Source organism: Spermophilus citellus (genome assembly GCF_964194105.1).
Source record: "Spermophilus citellus genome assembly, chromosome: 2".
Taxonomy (NCBI): domain Eukaryota; kingdom Metazoa; phylum Chordata; class Mammalia; order Rodentia; family Sciuridae; genus Spermophilus; species Spermophilus citellus.
In genome coordinates, this window is record NC_138183.1 from 249,929,142 (window position 1) to 249,946,195 (window position 17,054).

The window sequence follows — 17,054 nt, forward strand, 5'->3', positions numbered from 1 at the left end:
GGAGATGCGGCCTGGATGTCTGGGGACAGGGCGAAGGGGTTCTCCAGTTCACTCGGGAGGGCGTGGCTCTCCTCGGGCCGGATGGAAAGGGGCAGCTGCAAGCGGCGGGTGGGTCTCCGCAGCTTGGAGACTGGAGGCCTGGGCCCCGGGAAGACCAACTTGGGAGGGGCAGCCGCAAGCAGTTGGGGTCCCCACAAGCCGGGCCAAGGGAACTGGTAACAGTTTCCGGCCTTTTCGGTTCAAACACACTCACTGTGAAACCACGGGCCCCAAACCTCCCTGCTGAGGCTTGCCCCTCCCTGCCTGAGGCCGGGAGGCAGGACCTCCTCCCACACCTCAGTCTTGGTACCGTGAAATTCAGAAATAGGCCGTTCCTGGCCCTCAGTTTCCCCATAATGAGGGGATGACAAAGGCCTAGTCTAAACGGTCCGTGCATTTCCCCAGTCCTAACGCCACCACGACTCTACCAAGCTGAGCCACCTGCTAAGAGACCCTAAAACGCCGCAGTGGGGCGGGGATAGGGGCGGGGCTGAGGGCGCCAAGCACCCGCAGGCCACGCCCCCTCTTGGGTTCCTCCGGTGACCGTGTAGATCCTCGGTAGTCCGGGAGGATTCATCCCAAGTCCCAGCTCCCAGCCCCAGTGGGCCCCACCCAGAAGGACGCCCCGCCCTCAGCCAGCCTAGCTGGCAGCTGACCTAGTATGGACACAGCACTGGGAAGAAAGGCGTGGAGGCTGACACTAGGGTAAGGGAGAGTCCCAGGCCCCGCCCCCATGCCCCCCATGCCCCCCCCCCCCCCGCAGCCCAGGACGCACCTGCTGGCAGGGGTAGGAGGGTTAAGAGGGTGATTGTGCAGCTGCTGTAGTGTCTGCCAAAAGCTAAAAATATTTCCCACAGAGTAAGGACGCTCCAGGGAGAATCAGTTTATTGGGGAGTGGGTGAAGTTGGTCAGACCCCATAAATAGGAGAGGACAGGGAGCCCAAGGACAGGAAGAGGGCAGTGTCCTTAGTTACCAGGATGCTGGGACCTAGAGGCTGAGAAAGTGAGGATTCCAGGAAGGGGCCTAAAGACCTAACTCCAGTGGCCCACTCTCAGGGTGACCAGCTGGAGCTGGCCCAAGGGATAGCAAACAATCAAGGGCAGGCTTGGGGTCTGGTCTGGAAGCTCAGATCTTCTCATCAGGGGCTGGCAGACGCTGTCGAGAAGGCTCTACACCCCAGATCTCCCTGGCATACTGGGCAATGGTGCGGTCACTGGAGAACTTGCCCGAGGTGGCTATGTTCCGGATCACCATCCGCGTCCATTCTCTTGGGTTCTATAGGCCAAAGGGGAACTCTAAGTTCACTCCCGTAAGCATGTTCCCCAACTTCTGCCTCATCCCAGCCAGGGCCACCAAAGCCCTGCCAACCCCTGGCCCAGAACCTCTCACCTTGTACAGGGCACTGACTTTCTCCTGGCATTTAATATATTCTTCATAATCTGCAAAGACTTTAAACCTGGAAGGGAAAGGAGAGGCAGCAAGGTCTGGGTCATTCTGCCCCAGTGGATAGCTAGGGACTTGGAGAGTGATGCTGCTTTCAAAAGAACCTGGCCACAGGGCTGGGGATGTGGCTCAAGCGGTAGCACGCTCCATTGGCATGCGGGGCCCTGGGTTCGATCCTCAACACCACATAAAAATAAAAAATAAAGATATTGTGTCCACCTAAATAAAACTAAAATATAAATTAAAAAAAAAAAAAAAAGAACCTGGCCACAGCTGCTCAGGACCCTGTTCAGCCTCCCCACCCCCACCTAAGCCCTGCCCAGCCCAGCAGCCCAGTTGCATGGTTGCCTGGACAGCCAGCTCACCGGTCATGGTGCATGAGCATGTTGACAATGTCCTTGAATAAGTCAGGTTGTTTGGGAGAGAAGAAGCCGCTGCTCAGCTGCTCAATAACCTGCCGGAGCTCAGGAATGCGGTCATAGTACTCCTGGGCATTATACCTGCCAGGGCAGAGCTGTGGTCAACTCCCTAGTAAGGGCTTCCTGGATCCTCCTCCAGAGAAGATCTGGGAAGGAGCTGGGGTTGTGGCTCAGTGTTAGAGTGCTTGCCTAGCATGTGTGAGGCACTGGGTTCGATCCTCAGCACCACATATAAATAAATGAATAAAATAAAGGCATTCTGTCAACTACAGAAAAAAAAAAAAAAAAAGATCTGGGAAGTCCCAAGCTTCAGTCAAACCCAGGCCCAGCCTGCTGCTGTCCTCCCTGAGCTGCTACACCTCCTCTGGAGGTCCCTTCCCAGCAGTCCCCTCCACTCTGCTCCACTTTTCCTCTCCCACTTTGTGGATGAGGAAACTCAGCCTGGATGGAAAGGTAAGTCTTAGAGCCAAGGGCCCAAACACGGGCTCTTCCACACCACTACTGCTTCCTCCATGAATGGCCTGGGCTGGTGTGCAGCTCCGTGGTAGAGCCCTGGGTTCTATTCCCAGCACCAGGAAAGAAAAAAGAAAGAAAAAGAAGTAAAGAAAAGGAAAAAAACCTTGTGAATGTCTTTTATCCGCCACCATCCCAAGCCCATCCCTGGCCTTGTCTTTGAGCTCCAGGTGGCACCAACAGGTACATCCTCAGGTATGTCCCTTAATTTCTGATAATCCAACCCAGATCACTGCAGGCATACCAGCTTTCCTCCACTTTCTGAGATGGCAAAACCTATTCTCCATACTCCCCATTAGACACCCTCCACAAGGCCAGCCTGGCCTCCTTCACTCCCTGCCCTTTCCTCTCGGAAACCAAGGCCTCCTCCACAATGTCTCTGATCCCAAGCCCCTGTGCTGCCCTGCTTTAGGTGACTCTTTGGGCCCCCACACAGTCCCCCCTCCACCCCCTACAGCCCAGTCTCTGCCCTGCAACCAGAACTGTTCTAAAGCCTAGTCCTAAAAATGTGGGAACTTGCTCAGAATGTTTCACAGCACCTTCCTGCCGAAAGGACAAAGCCAATTTTTAGTCAAGCCTCACAGGAGAGATTCTTCTTGGCATTGAATGCCAGCTCTCTGAGGCTGTTGGTGGAAGTATAAACTGGAATCAATCTGGCCATCTGTGTCTGAGCCTTAAGAGCTCATAATTTTTGACCAAAAACAAAACAAAACAAAAAAACTCTTCTAGTAATTCTTTTAAGGGAACAGTGATGTAAAAGGTTGTTCATTACAGTAATATTTAGACTAATAGGCAAAATTAACCTTAATATCCAACCATATGAAATGAATTAAATATATAAGCCCGGTGTGGTGGCACACGCCTGTAATCCCAGCTGATGAGGAAGCTGAGGCAGGAGGATGGTGAGCTCAAAGCCAGACAGCAACTTAACAAGGCCCTAAGCCACTCAGTGAGACTCTGTCTCTAAATAAAATATAAAAAAGGACTGGGGATGTGGCTCAGTGATTAAGTGCCTCTGAGTTCAATCCCTGGTCCAAATAATAATAATAATAATAATAATAATAATAATAATAATAATGCATGTCCTTAAGATGGAACACTATACAAACATTTTAAAAGATTTTGAAAACTAATAACATGGAAAATGTCTTGCTAAGCCAGGCATGGTGACACACCTGTCCCAGCAACTCAGGAGGCTGAGGCAGGAGTATATGAGTTCAAACCCAGCCTCAGCAACTTAGTGAAACCCTAAGCAACTCAGTGAGATTATCTCTAAATAAAGTACACAAAAGGTCTGGGGGCGCTGGGGTTGTGGCTCAGTGGTAGAGTGCTTGCCTAGCACATCTGAGGTCCTGGGTTCCATCCTCAGCACCATATAAAAAAATAAAAAATAAAGTTAGTGTGTTCATCTACAACTAAAATTAAAAAATAAATTGAAAAAAAAAAAAAAAAAAAAGGTCTGGGGATGTAGCTCAGTGGTTAAGCGCCCCCAGGTTCAATCCCTGGTACCAAAGGAAAAAAAAAAGTCTCTCTAGCCAGGCATGGTGGCACATGCCTGTAATCCCAGCTATTCAGGAGGCTGAGGGAAGAGGATCACAAGTTCAAGGGCAGCTTCAACAACTTAGTAAGACCTTGTCTTAAAATAAAATAACAAATAAAAGAGCTGGAGATGCCCTTTCCTAACAGAAACCAAGGCCTCCTCCACAATGTCTCTGATTCCAGGCCCTGCTTTAGCTGACACTTTGGGCCCCACACAGTCCCCTGAAGCACGTGTAAAGCCTTCAGTTCAATCCCTAGGACTGCAAAAATAAGAAAGGAAAGTCTCTTCAGTATTAAATAAGGTATCAGAGCTTAAAATTCACATACCTTATTCCCAACTTTTGTTAAACATTTTTCTTCTTTGTACCAGAGATTAAACCCAAGGATGCTTAACCACTGAACCACATCCCAAGCCCTTTTTATTTTTTATTTTGAGGCAGCATCTCACTAGGTTGCATATAGCCTTTCTAAGTTGCTGTGGCTGGCTTCAAACCTGCAATCCTCCTGCCTCAGCCTCCCAAGCCCCTGGGATTACAGGGATGTGTCAGCATGCTGGCCCTTATCCCCAACTTTTAAAAACTATGTATGTATGTACACATATGTGTGTGTGTGTGTGTGTGTGTGTGTGAGAGAGAGAGAGAGAGAGAGAGAGAGAGAGAGAGTATACATAGAAACACACATAAAGAAGGGAACTGTGGCTTTTAACCTAGGTGTGCAATTATGGGTGACAGTTATTTCACTCTTTGTTGTTTTATATTTTTCTAATTATTGAGGAGGTATTACTTTTATAATTAAAAAATCATATTTAAAAAATAAATTTTAGACTGGTATGTAGCTCAGTGGTAGAGTACTCACCTAGCATGTGGAGAGCCCTCAGTTAGATTGCAGCACCACAAAAATAAATAAAATTTTAGCTGGGAATCCCAGCTACTTGGGAAGTTGAGGCAGGAGGATTATGAGTTTGAGGCCAGCCTGGGCAAAAAAAAAAAAATTAATGGAAAAAAAAAAGTCTCCTCTAAGTCTGGGATTGTGGCTCAGTGGCAGAGCACTTGCCTAGCATGTGTGAGGCACTGGGTTCTATTCTCAACACCACGTATCAATAATAAAATAAAAATCCATTGAACAACAAAAAAAAAAAATTTAAAAAAAAACCTCCTTTAATAACTGTGCTCCTGACCACAGCACAGTTGTAACTACAACTCTACGGTCTTCTCTTTGGCCATGATTTCCAGGTAGCTAATGGTTTAATTTTACCTCCAATTCCATCATAATATTATCCCTTAGGGTTGACATGATTTTCTGTTTCTTTCTCTTCAGTTCTGTGTTCTTCTTTCCTTCCCCATTTCATTCACCTTATAAACTCTAAGCTCCCGCAGAAGTCTTCCACAATACTCATGGCCATAACTAAGCCCTTGCACAGCCTGGGTCCCTTTCCAGGCATGCCCCTGCCTCCTAACCCTGCACTCCAACAGCCACAGTTAGTGCCTCCTGCCAATGAACACTCAACTTTGGAGTCCTTGACCCCTATTTACCCTCTTTGGTCAAGCCTGTCCACGTCCTCCACCCGCATGCCAAAGATGAAGAAGTTCTCCTCTCCTGCCTCTTCTGCCATTTCCACATTGGCCCCGTCCATGGTGCCAATGGTCAGAGCCCCATTGAGCATGAATTTCATGTTGCCGGTGCCTGAGGCCTCTGTGCCAGCTGTGGAGATCTGCTCAGAGAGGTCAGCTGCCGGGATCACTGTAGGACAGCAGCAGAGAACTATGTCAATTTGGGGAACCGCCCCATCCCAGCTGTATGAGGCTGGCCTGGGCAGAGCCAGATCAGGGTCCCCTCTACCTGATCCCTCTAGTCCTCACTAACCAATCTCCCTCTCCAACTCCCACCCTCCTCCTCTTGTCATTCACCAGTATCTGGGAGCCAGCCAACCTGAATCCTCCACTGTGTGGTCTGAAGGGCACCACCAATACCCAGCTCCCCTGGGATTGCACCCTGCCCTGTCACCACTGAAGGAGCTCATGTTCGCAGCTCAGCCCTCCACAGCCCCTGCTTTAATGTGCAAGCACCCCAGGAAAAAATAAGCAATGCCTCTCCTGTGACCTAACTGGTCAGGGCCTCCCTAGGTTCCTGCCAGTCGCACCCCACCTTTCTCGGCCAGCGAGACTCGGTAGTTCTCCAGGAAGATCACACGGAGGCGGTCTCCCACCACTGGGTCGTGGTTGACCACATCCCCAATGGCAGTGATGAGCTTGATGATCATCTTGGCCATGTGGTACCCGGGTGCGGCCTAAGAGCATAGTCTGGGGTCAGTGCTACCACCCTGTTCCTGACCCTTTATCCCACAAACCAGTGGGGTGGATTCAACCTAGACGTCAAGGCCCAGAGCTCTGGTCTGTGCTTCTCACCTTGCCTCCAATCATCACAGTCCGAGGAACAAAAAACTTATTGGGCTCCTTCTTGATGCCTATGGAAATGAGAGGATGAAGTAGGCCAGATTTTCCCTCAGGGTAGAAGCCCCTGAGAGCACCTAGGCAGCCAGGGCCTGGACTAGAAGACAGCAGGCCTGACTTGGGCAATTACTTGCCCTGTGGCTGTCCACGTCCCCCTCTCGAGCCTCAATTTGCCCATTTGTGGAATGGGGATAATACCATGTTGTCACCAGGCCCAAGGAGCTTTGGATCAAACAGTGTGGTGCTAGAAGCTGCAAGCAGGGAGGACTGGGACAGGCGGACACCCTGCCACTCACGGTTGTACAGGGTGATGACATGAAGGCAGTTGAGGAGCTGACGTTTATATTCATGGATCCGTTTCACCTGGACATCGAAGAGTGAGTTGGGGTTGATGTGGACTTTGTATTCCCTCTCCAGGTAGGCGGAGAACTTCAACTTGTTTTCCTGCAGGCACAGTGGGGTGCTTACTAGTAGTCTTCAGGCATCAAGAAATCCTCCAGTCCAGGCTGGAGATGTGGCTCAGTAGTAGAGATTCTGCCTGAGGCCCTGGACTCAAGCCCCAGCGCCACAAAAAAAATAAAAATAAAAAAGAATTCCTATGGTCCTCACGTCCTCTTTCCTTTCACCCAGGCTCAGAAGGTAGGCCACCCTCTTCCACCCCTGCTCCAAGGCAGACATTGTAGTCCATGCCCACAGCTCCCAATGAGGTCGATGCTGCCCTCCATCACTGACCAGAACTCCAGGAAGCCGTCAGCAAAGGCCTGGGTCTGGCAGGAGAGATGGGCTCTGACTGCCATCCTGACCCAGGCGTCTGGGTCCTCCTGTGCTCACCACATACCAGCCCCGGTATAGCCGTCCCAGCTGACAGCCCTCCCCACCTGCTTCACTTTGGCCACGTCCCGGATAAAGGCTTCATCGTCCACGTAGGAGAGTAGTTTGCGTAGCTGATCCAGGTCTGAGATGTATTCCTCCCCGATGCGCTGCGAGAGGAGGGGGTTCAGCCATGCCCCGCCCCTCCACCTCCTGCCTCCAGACATAGAGGAGGGGTCCCTTCCCAGGTCAGCTAGGCTCCTCCCCCAGCCTGCCACTCTGGACCTCCCATCTGCTTCTCCTGCAGCCCCCCTGTGAGGGCATGGTGCATCCTCTTCCCCTCCCGACCTTGAGCTCTGATGGCTGACCCCGGCTGAAAACAGCTGGCCTTCCTGGAGCCCTGGCCTTTCTGGCATAACCTTGAGCCTCCTCTATCAGACATCAGCCTCTCACAGTCTCATTTCAGATGTGACCCGTTGATGACCCTTCCAACAGATTGTGAACTCCACCAGGTTGACCTCTGTAGCCGGCCCCCATTAGCCCTTGAGTACAGCTCAGGCAGATAAGGAAATGGTGCTCCGCTCTCCGGACACATGCTAGGCTTGGGAACCCAATGGAGGATGGATTTCAGCCCTCACCTGGGAGCACTTGCACAGTGAGCTACCTGAACAACGGTACCCATCTGATGCCTGAAGGGATCTGTGTTGGCCCTACTGGCCCTATAGTGGCCTCTCACCTCAGCAATGACCTCTGCCAACCCCGGGTTACACAGAACCAGCCATCGCCGTGGGGTGATGCCATTGGTCTTGTTCTGGAACTTATAAGGCTCCAGCTCATAGAAGTCCTTGAAGCTGCAGCATGAGGTTGGGTAGGAATCATCACTCACTCCAGCAGGGCTCTCCTCTCTGGGGTCCCTACTCTAATTTCTAGAATGGGGGATGCAGCCCTGGGGGAGGTGGGGTGCTGAGCTTAAGAGGGGTCAGCTGGGAACAGGACTGTACTAGAAAGGGTTATGGTGTATGTAAAAACCCGACATCTTTGGAAGGGGCCACCAGGGATGAGGGGGTGCCTGAATGATCGAACAGTGGGACCTCCAGGGCACGGTGGGGTGGGCGGGGCCGAAAGAGGGGCGGGTCTTCAGAGTAGGCTCACATGGTCTTCTTGAGGATCTCAGAGTGGATGCGAGCCACACCGTTGACCGCGTGCGACCCGGCGATGCACAGGTGCGCCATGTTGATGCGCTTCACCGCACCTTCCTCCACGAGTGACATGCGCCGAAGCCGGTCTACATCCCCGGGAAATGCCGCGGCCACCCTCTGTGCCGGAAGAGCCCAGAGTTAGGACCAGGACCCAGGAACTCGCGTCCCCAGCCCCTACCACCCGCCCAGCCTTGCCCATGGCCCTCACGTGCCCAAGGTTCAGTTCCTGGCTGGATACCCCTGCCACGTCCCGCTCCCAGGCACACTGCCACCACCCCGGCTCACGTTGAGGAAGCGCTGATTGATCTCATAGATGATCTGAAGGTGCCGGGGCAGCAGAGTCTCCATTAGGTGCACAGGCCAGCGCTCCAGGGCCTCGGGCAGCACCGTGTGGTTGGTGTAGGCGCAGGTCTTCACTGTCACCTCCCAGGCCTGGGACACGAGGCAGGGTGTTAGGACGAGGCTGGAGGGCACGGCCCTCCACACACCACAGCCCCCACACCTTCAGGTCTCCCGTTCAGCTCTTGTCCTCCTCCCGTCTGGGAAGGGGACCCTGAGGCAGAGCACAAGCTCAAGGTGGCAGGGTCCTGAGCCCACCTTGTCCCAGTCCAGCCGCTCCAGGTCCACCAGGATCCTCATGAGCTCGGGGATGGCCAAGGAGGGGTGGGTGTCATTAAGCTGGATGGCCACCTAGGGGGAGGCAGAGGAGTCAATATGAGCCTTGACCCAAGTGCTGTGGTGACTGTCCTCTGCCCCTTCTGTGGCTGAGCTGGGACTGAGGTGCCCAGGGGTAGTAGGCCCCAGCAACAGACAGGAAGAGCGCGGGCTCCGCGCCTGCTGAAGGGAGAGGGAGCGCTGCCATTCCCCCAGCAGCCTCATGCTCACCCACGGAGCCGCCAAAGCGGGAAGGGAGAGGTGGTGCCACACACGGGACAGGGTAAAGGCAGTCTTGGGGGCGTACCTTATCCGGGAAGGCATCAAAGTTTGTGCGCACAGGATCACGGCAGCCGAACTTGGAAGACTTGAAGCGCCGGATGATGTCCTGGAGGGTGGCAGCCACCACAAAGTACTCCTGCTTCAGCCGCAGCTCCTTCCCCTCGAAGAACTAGAGACAGTGCAAGATGGCAGGGATGTGGCCTAGGGTGCTGTGGGTGGGGCCAGGAGAGGCCCTAAACTACCCAGACCCCCCGGACCCAAGGAGTAGAGCAGGAATGGGTCAGGGACAGGGCCACAGAGGGACTGAGGGTATTGTGGGTGTCACCAGGGACAGCCATCCATGAGAGCTACCCTCTCTTGCCTCCTTCAGGACTCAGGTGTCCTCCCACTCAAAGAGCTTGAGGTGGGGGACACAGGGCACACAGGGCCAGCAATATGCTCTAGTGACACTAGGGCAGCAGAGAGTGTCCCTCCCCAGCTCCCCTGACCTCTCTCCCAAGGACTCAAGCTTCCAGATGCCAGCCCAAAGGGCAACGCACGTTATCATTGGGGTACAAGACACGGGAGATGTTCTCAGCCAGATTTCGGTCCAGCACAGCTTGGATGTAGCCGCCAACGTTGACTGAGGGAGGAAGTGGGGACAGGGTCAGGCTGGAATGAGCGTGAGCCAGGCGGGGGGCCGGGGGGGGGGGCTGCTAACTAGCAGGACGGGAGGATGAACTCACAGTCCTTGAGGTTGAAGTCATTGGGTGCCTTGGCGGACCAGAGGCGCATGGTGTTGACAACGTTGTTGCGGTAGCCAGGCACAGGTGTGTCGTAGGGCATGGCCAACACCACCTGCAGGGAGCACTCTGTCAGAGATGCCAGGTGGGGGCAGCCCTGGACATCTGCCTGCTTGTGACTCTGGAGCCTCCCTCTCCCACAGGGCTGGAGCTGAAGGCATGGCCCCTGCACTCTGTCACCTCCCAGCCCTGGTCCTGGCCCAGTGCCCGCATTCATTAGCTGTGTTACTATGAGCAAACAGATGACCTCTCTGGATCTCATCTAGAAGAAGCAGGAACCCCCAATTTCGATCTTATTACATTCTCATGAGTGTTCTGGGAAGCTACAGAGTGACAAGTCCAAAGCCCACAGTAGGGCTGGCTGTGTTGGTGGCCACTCTACAGTGATGTGGCTGAGCAAAAGCCAGAGGACTCTGGACTCATGAGAGGGCTAAGGGAGCCCTGGGTTATGAAGGGGCACAGAGGTCAAGTCTATCTAAAGGTCTTATGTCTGGTTGATCATGGAGCTAATTAGCAGTGACTGATGCTGTCCCCGCCTCCCTCAGAGTAATGGCTGCTAAACTCGGCCTGCCACCTCAGTGCCAAGGCACAACCACTCCTCCAAGGGAGCCCCTTGAGGAGACATCAGCCACTCTCCCACTTGGAGCACAGAAACTGGGAGGGGGAACAACCGATCCAAGAGCAGAGAGGCAGGCTGGCAGAGCCCGAGGGAGCTAGTCTCTGGTGTCCTAGCCGGAGCCGCAGGTGCCAGCCGCCACGGCCCCTGGGCCTCATTCTGAATATCAGTGGAATAAATGCCACTTCTGAAAGCATAGAGGCTTCTGGGTGGCCCATCTGGAGGCCATGACCTACAGCCACAGCAAGAGGACTGACCAGGGATTCAGCTGCCTGCTTAGCTTTAGGCCCCTATAACTTGCTGTTGGGTGATGCAGAGCAACTGTACTCGGGAGGCCTGAATTTCGCCCCTTGGCCCCTTTTGAGGTTATGGGTTTGCTTTCCTCAGTACTTCCAGGTCAGCTCTGCAGGAGTCAGGTTGCTGTGACAGCCCTTTGATGACTCCAGTGGTGTGGACAGTAGTGGGGGCAGGGGAGAGGCATTGCTGGAGCAGGGACAGCCTCTCTCCTCCCTTTGCACTGAGCCTGGGCCCCCTGTGATCCTCATTCCAGCCTTTCCTGGCTCCGGCTGTGTGACTCTAAGTGCTTAAACTCTCTGATCCTCAGGCAGTTGGGTCCAATAGCCTCCAGGCTCTTTCCTCTAGGAGCTCCCTCCTCTAGCCCTTCATCCTCACCTGAGTGTCCACCCACTTGGCTCCCTGGCTCGTGTGCTCCACTCGGCCATAGAAGTGCACAGGCAACGTGAACTCAGGTCGAGCCTTCTCCCAAGGGTTGCCGTAGCGAAGCCAGTCATCAGCCTCCTCCATCTAAGCGCAAGGCAGGTCAGGACAAAAGAAGGCAGCGTCAGACCCAGGGACCCAGGCCATGGTGGCTAATGAGGCAGGGCAGGAGCAGAGGCCTGGAGCGCCCTCTACAGTGGGCCCTGGTTTGGTGGGCTGTCCTGTAGGACATGTCTGTCCCTAGCGGTCCATAGTGTAGACCACATATTCCAGGGGTCACCAGCAGGTTTGAGGGCAACTGGGGAGGGGCCGGGGTGCTTTCTTTGGAAGCTGGGGCTGATTCTGGAACTATCCGTATTTGGATGACCAAATGGGAGACCTCTGTATCAGGACTGGGTGCCAGCCACAAGGTCAGGACCAAAGCTGCTCACCTGCCAACCCCCGCAGATCTTCTGGTTAAAAATCCCAAACTCATAGCGAATCCCGTAGCCATAGGCAGCCAGGCCCAGTGTTGCCATGGAGTCCAGAAAGCAGGCTGGGGGTGTTCATGAGGTGGGTGTCAGGGACCCACAGGAAGGAACCCTCTTCCCAGCCCACTTCTGTAAGCCACCTCTCACCTGCCAGCCGTCCCAGGCCCCCGTTGCCCAGCCCTGCATCCTCCTCAATTTCCTCTAGCTCCTCCATGTCCAGGCCCAGCTGTGGGGAGGGGTGGCAGTGGTCAGTACCAAGTGCCAGCAGAGAACACCCCCAGTCCTAAAGAGCCCCCCACACCTGGTAGGTGGCCTCATCACAGGCATTCTCCAAGGCCAGGTTCACCATGGTGTTCTGCAGTGTCCGTCCCATGTAGAACTCCAGAGACAGATAGTAGATCCTCTGCCCAGAGACAGACGGACAGGAAAGAGGTCAGAGTCACCCACCAGCGTTCAGTCTCTCACCCTCCTGTCTCACTCCCACGCCCCAGCATGTCTCATATCTGTTCCCATTTTTTTTTTTTTTTTTTTGTCCTCACTCAGACTTCAGGGCACAGGTAAGGCACATCATTCCTCTGACTTCGGACACACGCCTTTTCTCTCTGGCCTCAGTTTCCCCATCTGGAGAATGGGGCTGGTCAGACCCACCTCAGGAATTGAGGTGCTTGGGAGAAGTGGAGTCCCCCTCAGTCATAGCCACACACCCCCAATAGTCCATCAGGGGGTCAGGATGTAAAGAAGCACCTACAAGTGCTCCCCCAAAGGACAAGGACAAGGCCCAGACAAAAGAGGCCTTTATTCAAGGTCACACAGTGACTCAGGGCTAGAGATTGCCGCCTCCCATCCATGCAGTGCCCAGTTCCTCTTGGCTTTCTAGCCTCAGTGCCAAGAAGCGGATGGAGAGACAGCCGGCATGAGGATGCTGATAGTGCCTGGTCTCCCCGTTTCCTGGTCCCCTCCCGCCCCTCCCCCACCCCTGGCATGGGGTATTAGGTTGCTGACATTTATCCATGACCCCACCAGACACTTGATCCCTGCTGTCCCAGACTCCCTAGCCTTGCCCCACCCATGGTACAGGCATACCACACACACATACGGTGACATGTCCTCCCACCAAGGGCCCAAACCAGGCCACCTGAACCTTCCTGCCATCAGCAGCCCCTCCAACCTTAAATGGGCACTAGCCCTTTGCAAGCAGCCACCTGCCCTCAGCCCCCCGCCTGGCCCCTAGCCTCACACTTTCAGCTTGGCACCCTGGATCCTCCAACCCCAAGACCCTGAGATGACCCTTTATTTTGTCATGGAAAACCCAGGCCCCAGGAAGGGGCAGCCACTTGGTCAGGGTCTCCCAGCTCCCTGGCAGAATCCCAGCCCATCCCCCCCTCTGGGGCGCCCCCAGTAGCACCTTGGGGTCCTTCTCATAGTAGTGCTGCTGTGTGCGGATCCAGCGCCCAACGAGGTGGTCACGCACAGTGTGGGCCAGTGCAAAGTAGTAGTCCCGTGGGGTGGCCACATTGCGGTCCTTGACCAGTGTGAAATGGAGGTGCCGGTTGAAGTTCTTTTTCAGTTCAGTCACGTTCTCCACGCCAGCCAAGCCACGAACGCTGATTTGCTTTCTCTTCTCATGGTCTGACAGGGGCCGGGACATGGTTGCAGGAGGGCGGGCCGGACTGAGGGGCAAGTGGACAGGCGGCCTCTGCGGAACCTCCAGCCAGGGAGTGGAGCTCCCCAGCCCAGAAGGGATTTAAAGCCTGGCTCAGAGCGGCTTGCCCCACCTCCCCTGCCATGGGAGGGTCTTGGCCAGGAGGCTTGGAGCTATTTTGGGGGCAAGAGGAGGGGAGGGAAGGGAGGCCTGTTTGCAGCCTGTACTGACCCACTTCCTACAGTCCATCTTCTGTCCTGTTCCTGCTTTTTGCAGGTTTCCAGGCAAGATGAGGCAGGCAGCATTGGACTGAGAGACTGTGACTTGGGCTAAGGCATCCCCCGCTGGGCCCCTTTCCTGAGCTACAGATGAAGTGTGGGGCTGGACTGTGGACTTTTTTTTTTTTTAATGTTTATTTTTTTACTTATAGGCGGACACAATACCTTTATTTTATTTTTATGTGGTGCTGAGGATCAAACCCAGTGCCTTATGCATGTGAGGCGAGCACTCTCCCTCTGAGCCACAATCCCAGCCCCATGGACTGTGGACTCTTGCAGAGGCTGAGGGGCTGTCACGGGGAACGGAATTCAGGAGGCCTAGTCCTGGGTTCTAGACACCATCTACCCTCAGCAGAGCAGCAGGGCTTGCTTTACACTTTTTTGCTTTTCTTTTAATGGTGCTAGAGATGGAAGCCAGGTCCTGCTAAGTGATATCCTCAGCCCTTTAGACATTTGCCAGGAGGTGCAGACTGAGGAAAAATGAGCCCTGGTCAGGTTTATCATGACAGAGAACCTGGGCTGGGGCACCGTTGGTGGCTGCACACAGGTAGGAGGGCCGCATTTTATGGCAAGAGGGGCCAAGAACTAAGGGTCAGTGTGCCTTGAACAGAGGTGTGGCCAGCATTCAAGACACTGAGCAGCTGTGAGAAGGGGGACCAGAACCTGAGTTCCAGCAGGTGGCATGTGGGGGGGGGGGGTGCCTAAGGTGGGGAAACTGCCCTCACCCCACCCCTACCAAAGTTGAGCCACACTAAGTTCCCCCTGTTGCTGTCCCTCAAGGAGCTCTGCAGTGACCTTTCCCTGAGGCATGGTCAGATTACAGGCGAGCTGTGCTGAGGCTCCCAGCCTGGAGCAGGAGTCCCTGGGAACTGTAGTACTGTGGGCCACCTCGAGGGGAGAAACTGAAGCATCCCCACTCGTTCAGCGATAGTGGTTAGTGGCATTCAGGTCTCCCTGGGACCCACATGCTTGGCGTAGGCCTTCTCTCATCCCCCTCTGCCTATCTGGGGCCTCGCACAGGGCAAGGATTAGTAGGTCAGGATTCACGGCTCTATGGCCTCACTTAAAAAATGGGAGTCTACTCTGCACCTTTCCCCCATTCATTACTTATGTCCTGTCCCTGACACTGGTTTGCTGTGTGCCCTTGGACTGGTCGCTTTAGCTTTCTGAGCCTTAGATTCCATTGTCTAATTCTGCTGGGTGCGCATGCCTATAATCCTAATGGCTCCAGAGGCTGAGGCAGTAGGATCACAAGTTCAAAGCCAGTCTCAGCAACTCAGTGAGATCCTGTCTCCAAATATAAAAAAGGGCTGCAGATGTGGCTCAGTAGTTCAGTGCCTCTGGGTTCAATCCCTGATACCCCTTTCAAAAAAAAAAAAAAATTATATTCTCAAATTGAGGCTATATAAACTCTGCCTCTTCCAGTTGCCGCCTCCTAATCTCGAGGGTAGACTTTGGAACCTCTTTTTATTCTTTGGGCAAAGAGAACCTAGGAGGCTGTACTATTTTAAAGGCTGGCTGGGCCTCCCAGAGTGGTAGGCTAGTCCAGGGAAAGAACTGGCTGTTATACTTGAGGGCCAAAGCAGCAGGTCAGAGAGGTTCGGGCAGCTGTGAGGTGCTATCGAGTCTGCTTCAGGACAGCCAAGCTGTTGACTAAGCTGCAGCAGACCAGGCCCTGGAGTCACCAGCAGTGCAGGCCCATTTGCAGGGCCTCCACTCTTCCACCTGCCCCAGACAGAGGGGTGTTGGCCTGCTTGTATTTGGGGGATGGGGAGGCCACATTTCCAGAAAGAGATCAGGAAAACAATGAAAAGCACTTGGGTAGACAGTGACAACTTTTTTTTTCTTTGTGGTACAGAGGATGGAGTCCAGTGCCTCAAGCATAGTTTCTGAGGCACTATTTCCTTTTATTTTTGGTACCAGGACACTTAAACCACTGAGCCACATCCCCCAGGCCACTGAGGCTGGCTTAGAACTTGCAGTCCTCCTGCCTCAGTCTCCTGAGCCTCTGGGATTATAGGTGTGCACCACCACTCCTGGCTATTTCCCATTTTTAATGGAGAAAAAAAAAATGCCCAGCAGCTCCCTTTCACAATTCAATCCCCATCTCTGCATTTGGCTGCACCTAGCCTCTGGTATGGCCCCTGTGAGGTGGCCCTGACCTGCATTCTCCCTTAGAGGGTTGTGGCAGAGGCGATTTCTTGGCAGTCACCACCTGACAAGCCTGAGCTCATTATCTAGACTTTCACCACCCTGATCGTGGCAGCATGCTGGGGTCACACAAACTCCACTGCCCCTTATTGCCTCCAAGACTTAACTCAACCTATTGCCAAGGACCTGACTCCAACAGACCATCCCCACCTTACCTGACACCAAGGTTAATGGGTGGGTACCTTGCTTGGTGCTGGCCCCACTCCCACCCCAGCCTTATCTTCCTGCACTCCAGGTCACCTGAACTCTGGCTTTTCTGTGGGTTTCCCATTGTGTGTGTGGCACAACAGCCTCCTTTATTCTGCACACCCCAGCCCAGCATATCAACCCTCAGAGGCTCAAAGTCACCTCCAGCTTCCCATCCTCTCACTCTCCTTAAACTGCCCCTCACCCCAGGGGCATGAACCCTGAAAGCTCACTTTTCCACCTGAACCAAGTCGAAGTAGTTTATGTTCAGGTTTCTAAGCAGAAACTCGGCCTCCCTCCCTGGACCAATCTTGGGTTTCTGCAGGGTGTCTGGCCCAGTCTCAGTAACAGAGCCCTGATGCTGACCTTTCCCAACTGGCATGCCCCTGGCCAAGTTCGAGGGAGCTGGGACACTCACTGCTGCAGCAGCAGAAACCACAACAGCCCTGTCACAATAGGAGGGTGGGTCTTTCTTGCACCCAAGGTAGTGTTAAGGCAGGTAGGCAAGTGTTTCCCATCTTCCCAAACACTGCCACCGGGGCAGGTGCTTACCGCCACTCAATAGGACCAACAGCTTCCACTCGTGTAGACGGATGCCTTTTTAGCCACTGTTACTCTCCAAAACCTTAAAAGCTGTGGGCTGGGGGCCGAGAGGGAGGGAGCACAGGAATGGAGCTGGCCCCAGGAGAGAGGCGGAGGAGATAGCTGGGCTGTGGTTAAGTCATTTATTGATTTTTATTTCTAAAACCCACACAGCGCCACTTTGCTGCTTCCAGAGCTTCAAAGAGCTAATTAACCGCCCA

The 17,054-nt window shown here is 54.0% G+C and overlaps 1 protein-coding gene across 1 annotated transcript; it reads right to left on the minus strand.

The window, feature by feature from the left end:
- Positions 1-907: 907 nt before the first annotated feature.
- PYGM (glycogen phosphorylase, muscle associated) lies at positions 908-13,658 on the minus strand. Its single transcript, XM_081281448.1, has 20 exons — positions 13,340-13,658; positions 12,236-12,337; positions 12,082-12,160; positions 11,896-11,999; positions 11,420-11,551; positions 10,075-10,186; positions 9,889-9,971; positions 9,375-9,518; positions 9,011-9,103; positions 8,699-8,845; positions 8,367-8,530; positions 7,951-8,065; positions 7,283-7,384; positions 6,701-6,848; positions 6,360-6,418; positions 6,100-6,241; positions 5,487-5,694; positions 1,849-1,983; positions 1,430-1,496; positions 908-1,315 (listed from the first exon to the last, which is right to left on the minus strand). The coding sequence occupies exons 1-20, from the start codon at positions 13,580-13,582 to the stop codon at positions 1,166-1,168; spliced, it is 2,529 nt and encodes an 842-aa protein (XP_081137574.1). The 5' UTR covers positions 13,583-13,658; the 3' UTR covers positions 908-1,165.
- Between the last annotated feature and the right edge of the window lie 3,396 nt (positions 13,659-17,054).

Bases quoted from the DNA above. Each gene is read 5' to 3' on its own strand.
- PYGM (XM_081281448.1), bottom strand. From the start codon at position 13,582: ATGTCCCGGCCCCTGTCAGACCATGAGAAGAGAAAGCAAATCAGCGTT. The intron at 7,385-7,950 runs GTGAGAGGCCAC...CTCCTCTCGCAG, and splicing joins TGGCAGAGGTCATTGCTGAG to CGCATCGGGGAGGAATACAT. The intron at 1,316-1,429 runs GTGAGAGGTTCT...TTTGGCCTATAG, and splicing joins AAGTCAGTGCCCTGTACAAG to AACCCAAGAGAATGGACGCG.